This window comes from Topomyia yanbarensis, chromosome 3, assembly GCF_030247195.1.
Source record: "Topomyia yanbarensis strain Yona2022 chromosome 3, ASM3024719v1, whole genome shotgun sequence".
Taxonomy (NCBI): domain Eukaryota; kingdom Metazoa; phylum Arthropoda; class Insecta; order Diptera; family Culicidae; genus Topomyia; species Topomyia yanbarensis.
In genome coordinates this window covers 119,973,544-119,988,785 of record NC_080672.1, presented here as the reverse complement: position 1 = coordinate 119,988,785, position 15,242 = coordinate 119,973,544, and the positions used below count along the sequence as shown (strand labels likewise).

Below are 15,242 nucleotides of genomic sequence, written 5' to 3'. Positions count from 1 at the left end.
CTTCCATTCCGTTCAACGTGCACCATTCTTAAGTAATACAGATATCTTCTTGAAGCAAGTGCCGAAACGATAGTTCGGAAGATTTTGAGATCGTCCGCGTATAGCAATTTCCCAGATTTGTTCCGACTACAGATATCGTTAATAAACAAAATAAAAATAAGTTGACCCAGATGACTGCCCTGCGGGACACCTGTGGGTGTGCTGAATGTGCTTGCGAGTGTGTTTTTTATACTCACGAATTCCGAGCGATCGGAAAGATAAGACTGCAACCAGTTAGTCAGCCAGGTGGAAAATCTCAAACGCTTTAATTTAGGATTGCGATGTTGTGCGGTACTTTGTCAAAAACTTTTGAAAAATCGATATAAATGGCGTCCACCTGATGACGCTTCTCGACGGCGGGAAACAACTTAGAAGTGTGAGGTATCAAGTTAGAAGTTGTTGATCGTTTCGTGACAAACCCGTTTATACTCCGAGATAATGTGGGATGCAGCTGGATACGTGACGTTGTAGACCAGCTTTTCGAGAACTTTGGAGAGACAGTTTAATGAGATACTTCTGTAATTTTCGACGTTGTGAATATTTCCAGCCTTATGGATGGGAGCGATTGCAGCTTCATTCCAGGCGATAGGAAAAATGCCTTCAGCGAGAGAGCGATTGAAAATGATGCACACTGAAAGAGACAGCACATGGGCGCAGCTTTTTATAAATTGGGACGAGAGATTATCGGGTCCAGGCCCTTTCGACGACTTAACAGCAGTCCCAGCCTTTAAGACGTCAGCTCGACTAACAACGGAACGATGGAGATTTATGTTGTACGATGGCAATGTTTCCAAATACTCTTCCAAAGGTACGGTATAGTCGCATCTAAACACTCCTCGAAAGAAATCAGCAAACAAATTTACGGCATCAGCTGAAGATTGCGCACTTGCGTTTCCAAGGAAAACGTCAGTGGGAGTACTACCGGATCGTTTTCAGTTACTAACGAATTTACAAAATGTTGCAGGGTGATCACGAAGATTATTTTGCACTCACGAAAAGCGGAATTCCTGGCAGTTTTGTATTGCAGTTCTGTCCATCAAAGAGTAACTTTGGCTTCGTCTGAGTTATGGCAAAAATAACGCTTGCGTTGTTTTCGCAAAGCATTACGCAAACGGCGAATCTCAGCGTTCCACCATAGATATTTGAAATCCATCCTCCTGTTGACTCGTTTCAGTGGAATCTTTTGGCGGAGTATATCATATACTTTGCCATAAAACAGCGCGACTGTTTCGTCAAGCTTATTGCAACACATTAAGTCGGTCCAACCGACAGTGGCAATCAGTGCGGAGATTTCATCAAAGTTGCAACGGCTGAAATCAAAATCAATGTCGTCAATCGAATGAAATGAATCATGTCCAGTGTTGGTACGTACATCTAGCCGCAGGACAAACGGTTTGTGATGAAGATCGACTTTGAGAATAGCAGTCGGAGGTTCAACCAGCTCGATATCCGATATCCGTGTTGTTTACGAATGCATGATCGAGGATCCTCCCGTTCACATTCGTCAGTGAACAGATCTGGTACAGACCACCTGCAACCATAGACTCCGGCGCAGCTATTTCTTGTTCCGATGAGGCATTAATAGATAGGTAATATTTTAGATATTTGTCGAGCGAACATTGAAGGCGTGGAAGATTGTGGTCTTCAAAAACGAGAACAGTGTCGGTGCTGCCAGCATTGTCTAGAATTGTTTGAACGGCATCAGCGTACGCGTGATACAAATCCGGATCACTATTTGACCTTAGATAAACACAGCTAATATATACAGATTGATCCAGGAGAGCGATACGCACGGCGATTTGCTCCAAGCGTTCAATTTCTGACAAGCTTAGCTGCAAACCTGTTCTTTACCGCTATTAGGACGCCACCGCCTCGGCGCAGATGACTGGTTGTTGAGTTGCGGTCGCAGCGGTACATTACGTAGTTCGACAAGTGTTCAGCGTTTAAAATGTCTTCACGCAGTCAGGTTTCCGTTAGGACAATGACGTCGTAAGCACTAGAAGAAAGCGCTAGATGGAATTCTTGGGTTTTCGTTCTCATTCCTCTCACGTTCTGGTAGTAAACGGAAACAAACTGCTCGCAATGTGCAACAATTTCGGGGGAGCAAGTAATACAGGAAGTAAAACAGGCGATGTAACTAGTTGGGAGGAGGCGAATAGCAGTGGAGGACATCGTTGCTGAGCCGGGCGCATTCGGATTCCAAAAAACATTTCTGGAATCCGACTTCTCTTCGAATAGCAATCCCAACTGGCCATGTAGACGCCGTCGTAGCCTTTATATTTGAGATCCGTGGGCATGCCAACTTTGTAGGCATGCCCACTGATCTCAATTCAGCTTTCTGGGATCTCTGCCACGAGAGACCAACTTGACGACAGTGATATCCGAATTTACGAGTTTCGCCACTAGTTTGGTGACACTTATCAGGAACATCGGGCGAAATTCCTGACAGATACAACCAAAACTTTTTATCCTCACGATTCACAGCGATGGATGATCTCGATAAACTGGCGGTATCAGCACCACGTAGCAGCTTAGAAAGATTGGAGCCTGTATCGTCGTTGTCTCTCTTTCTTTTAGCAAAATTGATAGATTCCTGATGCTGAAGGGGGTCGTTGCGGCCTGTCTCCAGTGTGGATACTTACCCAAACCTTACTACACCGTCATTGTTTTATTGTTTCCCACCCAACTGGCTTAGTGGATGTAAAAGCAGTAAGGGTTGTCCACTAAAACACTGCTTAAGGCCAATTGCAGCGGGCCGTGATTCTGAATGAGATATTCATTGTATGGTTCAGATATGTGCGGACGTAGGGATTTCGCGAGCGCGTGTATCATCGCGAAAAGCTCGAGTATTTGTACGGTAATGTGTTCGATCGCGTGTGCGTTTGTATGTCGGGGGTGCTAACATGTAGGTAACTTCGCGTGTATAAATTCTATTTTATGACCGTGTGTCCTTTCACATATCACGCGCGGACCTGATACTTAATTTTCGGTGTACGGTTCAGATGCTAGAACTAGAAGAAAGTGAGTTCTTCCATATCATTGGAGCTCCCGGTCATATCTCCATGAAACATGTTGTCTAGTGGATATGAGCGTTATTTTTTGATTGGTCCAACTGAATATATGGAGAACTGAAGTTGCTAAGACGGAGGGTAAAGATTTTCGGACATGACCGATTCAAGTGCTAAACCGTTCACTTAATCACCGGGATGTTTTCATGTTGGCGAGATTGCGGGCGTAGGTGTGCGTGGATGACCGCGAAGACCTAGAGCGTTTGTATGTTAACGTGTGTGTAGCATGTAACTTCACGTGCATAGATTCGATTTTATAATCATGTGGCCATTCGCATGTTAGCGTGTATTCTTCAATGCTCGCGCGCGTGGACCGTGAATCTGATGCTTAATTTTGAGTGTATAGTACAGTAGAGTTCCCCGACATGTCGCCATGGAACGTGTTGTCTAGTGAATATGAGTGTCATTTTTTTGATTGGCTCAACTCAAGCTATGAGCCATGCTAGGTAGAGACTTCCTGCATGACCGATTGATGATCGCGCGAGCGGTGGGTTAATGCTTGAGGTCGCGTTTGTGAGTTTATAAGTGCTAGAACGTTCACTTATTTACCGGGGTGTTTTAATGTTGGCGAGATCGCGGGCCTAGGTATGTGTAGATGGTTGCAAGTACATGTTCCGCGTTTTTGACCAGGTTTGTGTTATCGCGAAGGTCACGAGCGTTTATACGTATATGAGAAAAATACAATTAGTATTAGTGAGTGTTAGTATGAATCTTATTTAGGATATAGTAATAAAAGGAATCATAACAAGCCGAATAAAGAAAAAATACAAGAAGATTAAAAAGATAAATAATAAATTATATTATAAATTGACTGATACTATTTCTGGTTTACATGAGTATTGTAAAAGAAAACTAATAAAACAAAAAAAAACTAATAAAATAATAAACAAAAAAATAACAAAAACAGACTAATGAAGTAGAAGAACAGAACACATGTAACATGCAATCAAACAGCTTTAACTCATCTAAATACCTGCAAATGATGTTTTAGAGGTCTGGTAACACTGCTCTAGACAACGGTTCAACTTTTCGGCTTCGTAATATTTTTGTTTTTTACCGGTTGATTTCGCGTCTTCGGTGTCCGATTCTGTTTCGAGTGCTCGGGTCGCGTCCGTGTTATACGTAGGAAGTGAAGTTCGAACACTCCGATTCCGTAATTGAGGAAAATACAGTTTTCCAGCGTCTGTTTCCGACGGTCAATTCGATCACGTCGGCTTGTCAAAAGGCGTAGTGTTTTTCGTTTATGTGTTGGTGTTAAAATAGTTTAGGCGTCCTACACAATCAAAGGAAGTATCCTTTTATTCCATTTTATTTCATTTTATCTTATAGTAAGGCTCGAAAAAGTTACAAATGCTTCCAGCCGGGTTTGCAAAAGTTCGCCCTCGATTCAATTTTTGTGTATTATTCATAAATATTCCTACCACGTAGTGACTGTAAAAATGAAATCTCCACCAAAATTACAGTATCTCAAAAGCGGTGATTGGTATTTTTGTTTTTGTTGACAAAATTCTCTATCTGTGCACACAATCAAATCTTGAAAGTGAAATTGTATAAGTATAGGTTTTTGCGCATTGTGGCAACCAGTATAGTGGTGGACGGATGAGATGTGATTACTGTCTATACTTTCAGAGTAGCGTTCAATCACACGGTACGTCGGTTTCAGTTAGCGGAGCAGAGCATCAACGTCGCTTCACCGGTGCTTCGGGATGAGTGGAATACATTTCCTTGTGCGAACACCGAAACGTTGTGTTGTTTTTTGTTCTGTTTGAACGCCTGCATGGGACCTGCATATAATTGACGTCCCGTTGATGTAATGTACCGTTGACGAAGGAGCGACGGATCGTGCGAATCGCAATATTTTAATCAATGATGAGTGAGGCGTTTGAAGTTTCCATTATACGCACACACGTAGACGTTTCTTCTGCGGTAGATTTTATTCATTGGACGTGTTCGGTCGGTGCACTCGTTGGGTGCCTGCTGGAGGTGTATGCGTGATGAAGGAATGTGCATTGGAGAGATATTGACGTATTGAAAGTATTCCATCAATACGTCAAAATATTGAACGTGTATCGCCCGCTGATGATGAACAACGTGTTTGTGATCAAATGGTGTAATTTGATGTGAGGGTGGTTGAGATGATTGTGTGTGGAGCGGCAGTGCTCCTGATGTGGTATGATGAGCCGGCGTTGCTGGAATTAACATTGAATGTTGCTACACAGGACAGATTGACCATGGCTGTCGGTATCTTTGTCCAATGAACCTGCTTGGTATCACCAAAAACCTGTGTAATTGTTGTGATTGGGTTTGCTTCTCTAATCTTCCGGCTATCATATCACATGATTTGGTGTTCTTGGTATGTGTAATAAACATAAAGACATGAGGCGCACTGGAATCCTGTCAAAATCCTATTTTTCCTTGGATTGTCAGCTATAAATATGTCACCAGGGGGGCGTTCATGGGTGATGTTGCGGGTTGATATTCGACCAGGGGGATTTTTACCTAACATGAATTACCGAGATGAAAACTACACACTTCTTGAGGCTTTTTTTCAGGGAGACGTGTCTACGGTGAGCGACTCTCATTGGTTACTTTCTCTCCATCAACTCTGCGTAGTATGCTACACCGAGATAAAATAACTATCGAAATCCATAAGAACTACTTATGAATTTGCGCCACAAGGATCCCATATAGAAATCATAAGTGTGTCTTATGATTTAGAGGGGAAAATGGCTATTGGGTCACTTACGAATTTCATAAGCCATACTTATGAATTTCTGAGGATGCTCTTATGATTTTCATGCCATTATACTTAGGTATATTATTCATCATGGTAAGAGATTGTAAATAACAACACTTTTTGTATTTCCTTTTTCTAGCCATATATTTTAAAAATCATTAAAATAATGTACATACATTTTCAAACAAGTCTCCAGTTCACCTACTTGGAAGCCGTAAGTTTCTGAGCACTATGGTTCGGCTAAGTATCCATCGTAATAGATTCAGTTATGCCACAATATTGCGTAGGCGCTGTCAAATATAAATAATATGAGACCATGGTCTATGAACACAAAATAAAGTCACATTTATTTTACACTCATTTTAAACAGCTAGTTTGGTTCAATTGCAACACACCTAATTTGAAGCTAATCCCATCCATTTTGTTGTATCTTATGACATTTTCACAATACTATTCTTTATAACAATCTTAAGACTCGTCTATGGAATCAATAATGCGAACATATGAAATTCATGTATTCGATTATGGAATACATAAGCGTCTAATGAAATCACAAATGTGAAGGTTCATAAGTCGTGACTTATGAAATTCTTAAGTGCCTTTTCCTCAGTGTAATCAAAACCACCGTCTTTCTATCTGTATTGTAAAATAAGTTAGAAGTGCTACAGTGATGCCGTAACGATCGAAAGAGGGGGTTGTCAGGGAGGGTTCACTCACTGTGGATGTGTCGTTTTCATTAAGGGCTCTAGACTTACTTTTTCTGCCGAATCTCTGCTTGGCGAGGGTGATGCAGAAAAAAACTTGTTTTGGTATGTGTCAATCGCTTCTTCATTTTTGTATTTTCTACATTTTAAATTTTTAGCACGTTGTTATATATTAATATATCAGTTATATTTGGTTTTCGTGTCCATTCTTCCTTCAATTTTTAGTAGTTAGCCAAATATAAGGCGAGCCTGTTGTCGGTTGTATGTTCGACATACAAAGTCGGTCGTTTCAGGTATCTAGGTGGTGCTGATCGTATGCCGCTCAAAAATCACTCACATGAAATCGCGCGCGAATATTAATTGCATAACAGTCGGTATCTCACTCAATCGTTCGTGGTGTAAAGAAACATTACATAGCTGTCGTTGTATTGCTTAAAATAATATCAATCTATACTTCGAAATATTCCATTACATAACTATAACCGCTTCTATTTCGGCAAATGTCTCGAGAAAGGGAAAGTAAAAATAATCCCGTTATTTTGTATTGTTCTTTGGATATCGTGTTTCGCCGGATAACAGAAGCAAGGGATAATAAAATCGTTCGCAAGCCGTTTGATTCAATTTAATGTAAGTAACACACAGTCCTCTGTCCGGAGCTGACGTTACATTTTTACATTGCCGAATTAATTCAACAAACCTTAAATCTTTCATATATTCTCGGCAACCGGTTGCCCAGAACAATAAACACATGATAATACTTTTTGAACTTGCATAAATCGCATCACTTATCAAGGTGAATCCAGATTTGTGTAACTCTTTACCCCATCCGACTAACAAAAACTCCTTCCCGTGGCAAACGTGGAGATGCAGAGGTATACACGGTCTCCATTAGAGATGGGCGAAACAGTTCACTTCGAAGAACCATTCCCGACTGAACAGTTCTGTAAAAAGAACTAGTTCAGATGAACCTTTCTTCCGTTCAGCTGATAATTTACTTGTATCTAGCGAATGTCTCTCAAAACATTCGATTCTTGGAGAGGAACTAAACAGATGCTGCCCAAACTATTATACCCCTGTATGCTTAACAAGTTCATCAAGGGTAGCGATTTCTTCATGATGTATAACTAGAGAAATAGAGAATGTGATGAGTCGTTCTTCGCCGGTTCCATTCTGGGAGAGCACAGAGAGCGGTTTGTGGGACGGCAAGTCGGTTCATTTTCATTCGTTCGCCTAAAAATCGGTCCGAGAAATTCGCCAAACGGCTTTAGGTCAGGTTCAGTTCATTCGCTTTGAAGAGAATTGAGAACTACCGTTCTTTTAAAAAGAACTTCCGTTCGCTCATTCTCTTCGAAGAACCAGTTCACTTGAACCGTTCGCGAACGAATGGCCCATCTCTAGTCTCCATAACAACGTATGCTACACTAACATTCCTTTCCTTCCCCGATGACTGTAAGGACGTGGCCGGCGCCGTTATTGTCCTTTCAAAGTATAGAACTCTCGAAACGTGCACATTGAGAATGGATAGTTACTCCCAGGCTCCATTCGTTGATTCTCTGTGCAATTTTGCTTGTTCTGGACAATCACGGAGTAGCAACTACGAATTGTACGGTCATCATGCTCATGCTCATGCTCATGCTCTAAATACCTGCAAATGATGTTTATTTACCATTAAGTTAGAATGTCATCATGCTATGCTGACCGGGAATACTCGATTCACGTGCGTCGGTAAATTGATTGTACCTTAATTTATCCAATCCTATCTTCCCGAATGAATACAATCGAATGCACAAATTGAACATTCGAAGGATTATATCATCGAGAAAATAAACCCATGCCGTACTCTAAAAATTGTCTCCTTGATGCCGGGATGAATTCCGCAATATCACAAAGTCGACGGTTTCCAGCCTAGGTCCAACCAATCCTGCATCAAGTTGAATCTCTGGTCATGTCATTTCATGTCACATGAGACTTTTGGTGTTCCTGGAAGCGTTCAAAATACTCTGTTTCTGCTAAATTGTCTAAGACCAGAAGCTGTTTGCTTCGGATTTGTGGTCGAGCTTTTTCTTGCCAATATCTAACGGCCCTTCAAGAAAGAGAAAAATATGTCTTACAAAGACCCATTTGCTTATAATTAGTGTAATACTGCATACATGACGCGCGGCACAAGCAACCGACCATGCAGACGATCCTTGTCGAAGAAGACGCGAAGCAGTCTCGCAAAAGGTGACCCGACACTAGTTTGAAACGACATCATATTTTGTCCCGTCCAGTGCGATTGTCAATCAAAATCTTCGCTCACTGGAGCAACAGATCATTGAAACAGACAATCTCGTTCTTCAGTAAATCCACACATGCCATGTTCGAATCGATAACTACACCGCCGATCTCAACTTTGTGAGCGGACATGTAAACGCATTAGTTCTTCGTGAAAGTCCTGTCGCCAGTAACGTTTTTTTTTAACTTGAAAATGCAATTTTTTTGTATGCCAAATATTTTAAAATTAGATGAAACGTCGAAATCTGGTGGCAATTCTAGAATAAAACAATTTTTAATTTTATTATTTATGAAAATCTCAGTTAAAAATTAAAAGTACCAGAGAGGCAACCTTGTCAAAAAAATTTTAATGAGAAGATACAAGATCCGTTGTTTCATGCATTTCTAAGACATTTGGCATAGAAAATAAATTAAAAGCAGCCTTTTCAAACCCCAGTATCAACTCAAATCCGGAATTTTCAAAGTAGATCTCGACGTTTTATTACATCCTAATCCATTTAGCATCAAAAATTCGAATTCAATTTTAAAATATTCCATGGTTCCTTTTGTATTTTTTCATGGCCGGAAATTCTTGCACTTTGGCCGTTTTGCACAACCCCTTAATCGTGTCCAATTGAGTTAAACTTTTGCAAAGAGACTTTTTTCTAGGTTCTAATACTGTTGAGGTGCGTCTGGTTATTAAATTCAACGATCACCTATTTTCTATACAAGGTTTTGGCACCCTAATATACAGTCTTCTGAATAGATGCTCCCTCCGTCGCCTTCAAACATCTTGTGTCAACTGATTTCATAAACAGTAAAAAATTGTGGCTGTTATTTACATGAAATGAACGACAGTTAAACATGAATTAAGTAGGAAGAAGGAGTGCCGTTTCCATGTACACAAATTATTATTTGAAGTTGAACTGAAAAAAGCCAAGGTAAACACCAAAGGGGCGCACAACTGAGATTCCGCCAAGGGCGCAAGAAGACCACGCTACGGCTCTGATCATATACGTTAGTTTTGCATCCATTCCCTGACCTAGCTGTCACAAATATTCAGACGAATACATACGCAGAACGACCACTAATAGGTTGCTAATTATACATTTATTTAATTAATTTAATTAGAATGTGCACGATGACGAAGTCCACCGATAAACGGATTCACAATGACCCCACTGTGAGCCATGTTCATCAACAATACCATTAAACTGTGGAACAATATCTGCAAACACGGCCCACTGCGAAAGTCAATCCTGATCAACCGGCTAGGCTGCTACGCCAGCGCGCACAGGCATTAAACTGTGGAACAATATCTGCAAACACGGCCCACTGCGAAAGTCAATCATAATGGTTGAGCGTTAGTATGGGCTGGTACAGAAAAATACAAAACATAAAAAGGTCTCCTCGGTGCACCACTACGAAGGCGTAATGCAATAACCATCTTAAAGCAATTGTCTGTCTGAGATATTTTAGCAATGATGCACGCAATATGCTTGATGATGTTTCCAATACCGTCAAACCCCTCAATCTAGGGGAGGCGACACTAGCAGGACATATTTGGAGAACTTATTTCTTGGTTTTGTGGAATCGAATATTACTTGAGTTGTCAGTATTATGTATGCATATTGAGTTCTACAAGATGACGACACGAATGAACTCATGATGAAAGAAGTTCATGTTTGACAATTCTCGGTGGTTTGTTTACTTTGTCAGATGCGTGAGTGCGAGCGCAACGGTTGCTCATCTGTTACATTCGAACTCACGTAACTTCTATGTAAACAAACCACCGAGAATTGTCAAAAGAAGTTCATCCGGCTCGTTTTGTGGGGTTATGTCGGTGGATGTAAAACCTAATGGCTGTAGTTTTTTGATCAGTGATATACTGAGAACAATTATCTTGTTGTTCACTCTGGATAATACCATGCATTGTTGAGTTTTCACACATCATCAAGCCTTAATAAATCCTAGAATGATTTTTATGTAATCTGTTGCAGTTTTCTTTCCCTCCGCTTCTCCAGAGGGAAAAACAATGATTACTAAAATCACATAGAGAGGGAAAAGATGACAGTTATGAATAAATAAATATATTTTGGCCACTCAGAATGGTTCAAATGATATGGAACAGAAATATGGTTAGCCATATTTTAAATATATTACAGTTCAGTGACCCGAATCAGTTGGCGAATTATGACTATGTAAACTAAACTGATTCTAATGACGTACGTTTTCATTTCAAAATGTTCGATTGGTCACTGACAGTGATTGCCATCGGCTCAGACATTTTTGCGTGTCATGCATTCACTGACTCACAATTGAAATGTGCCACGACCGAGCTGGCACAACGAGCCCTCTTCCTTTACTGAGCAGGGATGACGAAAGAATACAATCGGTACAAGAGCAGTTCATATTATTTGCCCTTCGTGAACTAGGCCCGACAACATTTCCTCTGCCACCTTATGAAGCACGCTGCATGCTTATCAATATACAAAAATTAAAGGAGCTTTGCGAGTTTATGATGTGTTCATTAATAATATCGCTTCGCATCGCATTGATTCAGCCCAAATTTCGTCCAAATTGAAGTTTTATGCGCCTACAACAGCAAAGTTAATTTTCAATAATTCCTTATCGCACAAGCTCTATAAATCGAATGATGTCTACTTTATAATTACTATTGCGAATTAATTAATTTTACAATGTCTAAACTGAAACTAACACTGTTCACACCCAATAGAAATTCTAACGCTTGAGATGATGATTCTGTAAAAGCAGTAATTGCTTCGTTCACAATGAACTTACATATATATACATATTAGTAATTAAGAAAAAAAATGTAACCGTATCTGTAACCATATCAGTCTACATCGATTGAGGAAGTAAATAAAACAAGTTATCTTGCTCTACATACACCGTAAGCGGAAGAGGGTTAAAGGAAAACTGTGTACTAATATTCTCTTGTTAAATTTGTCCAAAATGGTCCATCTGTCAATAATATGCAGTGCAAAAAGAGAATCGATCATTTTGATGGATTTAAATTCAACTTCGCAGTCGCATATTACCATTCCCAGCCCATGTGAAATTTCGTTTCCAATTATTTTCATTCTCAGCGTTTTGCGTCAGTCATTACATGCATAATCATGGAAAGACACTCGTTTTCCTCTCCACTATATATACCTACATGTTTTTACAAGAGTTTATGCGCTATTTTGCAGGCTCGTCGGTGTCAGCCGGTGTTATAACGCCTTCGTGCGATGGATAGATTTTTCCTTTCAGTTCCACGTGGGCAAACAGTGAATGTAGATTTTTAATGGAGTATAATATCCCTAGCTTCAAATGCGCGGAAGAATCACAACGTTGTGACAATAATGATGTTACTCACCTCCCTCCCCTTTTCGCTTAAAGAAACATCAACTTTTGCATTTGGCCAGATGATTGCATGCAATGACTGTAAAATGCATCTAGCTAGGTGAAATCACAAGCGATTCTAACTTTAACGCAGTCAGAACAGTTCCTATCAGATGTAGTGAACCAGTCACCAAAATATCACACTCTTGACATGTTGAATAGTTGTTATCAATTTGCTCCAGTACTGCGTGTACAGATGATTCAACAGATGATATAGTACATGGTGTTTCGCGTTGATTCATCAGATCGTTCCAAAACTGCAGATTGTCCTCACAGCGTTTCATTTGCTGTTCTTTAGGAAAGTTTAGGTTGATTGAGTCTATGGCGAACGGAAAATGGTAACGTTAGTATAGCAAACGGTTAATGCGATTCAAATTTCGGAAATTATACCAATATTCGTTGACTGATGTGAAGCTACGTTAGGACAGAAGAACACTCCATCGAAACGAACATATTTGGATAACAGTTTAAGCAATTTGAAAGAATTGCGATCACCTGTAGCGTTGAATATAAGCAATTGAGGATTTCCTTTTCGATGACCAGCTTGAAACCATTTAGCGCAAACTTCTATACTCTCCATCGTGTGAGCACCATCTAGAAAAATACGTTTATTGTCCTTTCGTATTTTATGGCATCGACCAGGCCAGAAGCAGGTATCTATTCCTTGACTGATAACATTCGATAAAATTTTGTGGTTCTGAGAAACTAGCTCAGGCCGCGTGTGCCCTATCCAGTTGAGAGCGATTTGAATAGCTAGAGATGTGTTTAATTTAATCGCTAAATTACTCGTATTGAGAATTGGCTTTCGATACCACTGGTAACTGTCACAATCAGGCACTACGTGAAGGTTTGCCTAAATAAAAAGTGATGTTTGAATGGAGCTTATCTTACGTTGAGAACATTCAAATTAACTTACACCTTTTTGCCTGCATTCAGCTTCAATTATGTTCAAACACCCACTCGGTTGGCGTACGGTGAAAACATCCGAACCTGTTTTCACAATACCGGCCTTTTGCCATGCAATCTCGTCTAACGTATTTCCCAGTAATTTTGTATGTTCCAAGCCAAGCGATGTAATACCAACGGTCTTTGTCCCTCTGACCACATTGGTGCAATCATATTTGCCCCCAATGCCTACCTCTATAATAGCCACATCAACATTCTCCCGTAGAAACACCTCAAATGCTATTAACGTCAAAAAGTTGAAATATGCTGGCAAATCTCGCGAATGGCTACGTTTAGCGAGCAGTTGATTGTATACATTCCAGAAATAGCTAGCAAATTTCCCTTTTTCGATGGGAATTCCATCTAATCGTATTCGTTCAGTTACCGATACTAAATGCGGGGAGCTGAAAAATCCAGTTCGGTAACCATACGCACGCAGTATGGACTCTACCAGGGAGCAGGTTGATCCCTGTAATAAATGATTCGATTAAACATTGTTTAAACCTTTAAAACATTTCTTACCTTTCCCTTTGTCCCGGAGATATGAATAACTGGAAGACGATCAAGTTTTTCGAGTGATATACCAATCCTAACAAGAAATTTAGCTGTTTCCTGAATATGAATTGAATCAGGAGTATGAATTCTGCTACTAGCATTTTGCAGCACACTGTAGTTAGATTGTAGCGAATTCAATGTCGAAACGGCATTCTAAAAATTAAACAAAATTGTATTTCCTGTACCCATTCGTGTCGTATTGAATATAGAAATGATATATACACCTCGTAATCCTCTACAATTGGTTGCTGTTTTGCGGGTATCCCTTGAAAATTTAACGTAGACTTAGCAGCTAAGGTAGCCTCTCCACTAGTGGCAGCAGCACGTGTTGACGTTTCCAGCACCATTTTATTACTACGACGAAGCACTGTTCCAATTAGCGCCAGTTGATAGACCCTTAATAACATATCTCGTGCATACGCGGCTGGTTGGAGAAGTTGTTGATATATGTGGAATTAAATGCAATAGTGGGGGAAAACATTGGTACTCACATCATCAGAGATTATGACGCAACTTTATAAACCATACAAGCGCGCCAGGCGAAAGCACATTGTGTGTCTTCGATGAATCGCTTGTAGCTTGTAACGAAACTTGACACTAGTAAACTAACTCTTATCAACAGACGTATATCCTTCAAACTGACGAGGATCAGATTGCCGAAGTACCAACGGAAATTGTAAACAAATGCGCTGATAAGCGTTCATAATATATACCCAAAGGTGAAAACATTTTGTCGTTATTAAGTGGTAGATTGTAATTTATTAATTATACGAGGGCCTGTTAGTTACACTTTACATTAGGTTAAGGAAGAGTAGATCAACGATGTTAGATTCTTGCAAAAGCAACCAATCGAAACAAAACTTGTAAGAACGCAGTGAAAATAAGTATGGGGGCGGCCGAACACGCAAAGAGCAAATATTTTCAACAACGAACAATCAGAACGAAGTTAAAGGTATAAAATACAGTGGGTTTTTGTTTTTTCTATCGTGGTCGTTCGAAAATAGATGACCAGCTGCGCTGACGCATAGAAAAATTGGGCCACCTTTCCATCTTGTACTCAAAACAAATCTGGTATAAATTGAAGTGGTTCGATCTACACGCTCAGTCAAAATTACACAAAATTTTGAATAGTTTCCTCTGCACGGCAAAAAAAAAACTTTACCCATTTTATGTATTCAAATTGTCCCTTTTCGGAAGTTATTCGAGTTGTCAAAAAATGGGTATTTTTTGTTTCTAACAATGAGTACTATTTATCCATTTCACAACTACTCAATGAGGTAATGTCAATGGGTATATTGATCTTTAATGGGTTAAAATTCATTAAGAATTATTTCAAGCGAGTTAAGGACGATTCAGACGATACATCAGCTTCAGTCAACGTCAACGGAACGTCACCGTTCCGTCAGGATACCCAGTAAAGTTCAACCGGAATTGAACTGGAATTCTGGCTGGCTCCAGTTCGCATTCCGGCTCCGGTGATACAACCGATTCTAACTAGAACTGGGTAAGTTTGATACTTTTCTCTTCTGCCCG

The 15,242-nt window shown here is 40.1% G+C and overlaps 1 protein-coding gene across 1 annotated transcript; it reads right to left on the bottom strand.

Moving 5' to 3' along the window:
• Positions 1-4,665: 4,665 nt before the first annotated feature.
• Positions 4,666-14,657, bottom strand: LOC131689331 (folylpolyglutamate synthase, mitochondrial). Its single transcript, XM_058974347.1, has 6 exons — positions 14,201-14,657; positions 13,934-14,133; positions 13,677-13,862; positions 13,126-13,623; positions 12,600-13,062; positions 4,666-12,528 (listed from the first exon to the last, which is right to left on the bottom strand). The coding sequence occupies exons 2-6, from the start codon at positions 14,114-14,116 to the stop codon at positions 12,263-12,265; spliced, it is 1,596 nt and encodes a 531-aa protein (XP_058830330.1). The 5' UTR covers positions 14,117-14,133; positions 14,201-14,657; the 3' UTR covers positions 4,666-12,262.
• Between the last annotated feature and the right edge of the window lie 585 nt (positions 14,658-15,242).

What these genes read in the sequence shown, in the direction of transcription:
- LOC131689331 (XM_058974347.1), bottom strand. Translation starts at nt 14,116, where the DNA reads ATGTTATTAAGGGTCTATCAACTGGCGCTAATTGGAACAGTGCTTCGT. An exon ending in TCTCCGGGACAAAGGGAAAG is followed by an intron (nt 13,624 to 13,676) that starts GTAAGAAATGTT and finishes CATTTATTACAG; the next exon opens with GGATCAACCTGCTCCCTGGT. An exon ending in CTGAATGCAGGCAAAAAGGT is followed by an intron (nt 13,063 to 13,125) that starts GTAAGTTAATTT and finishes CTTTTTATTTAG; the next exon opens with GCAAACCTTCACGTAGTGCC.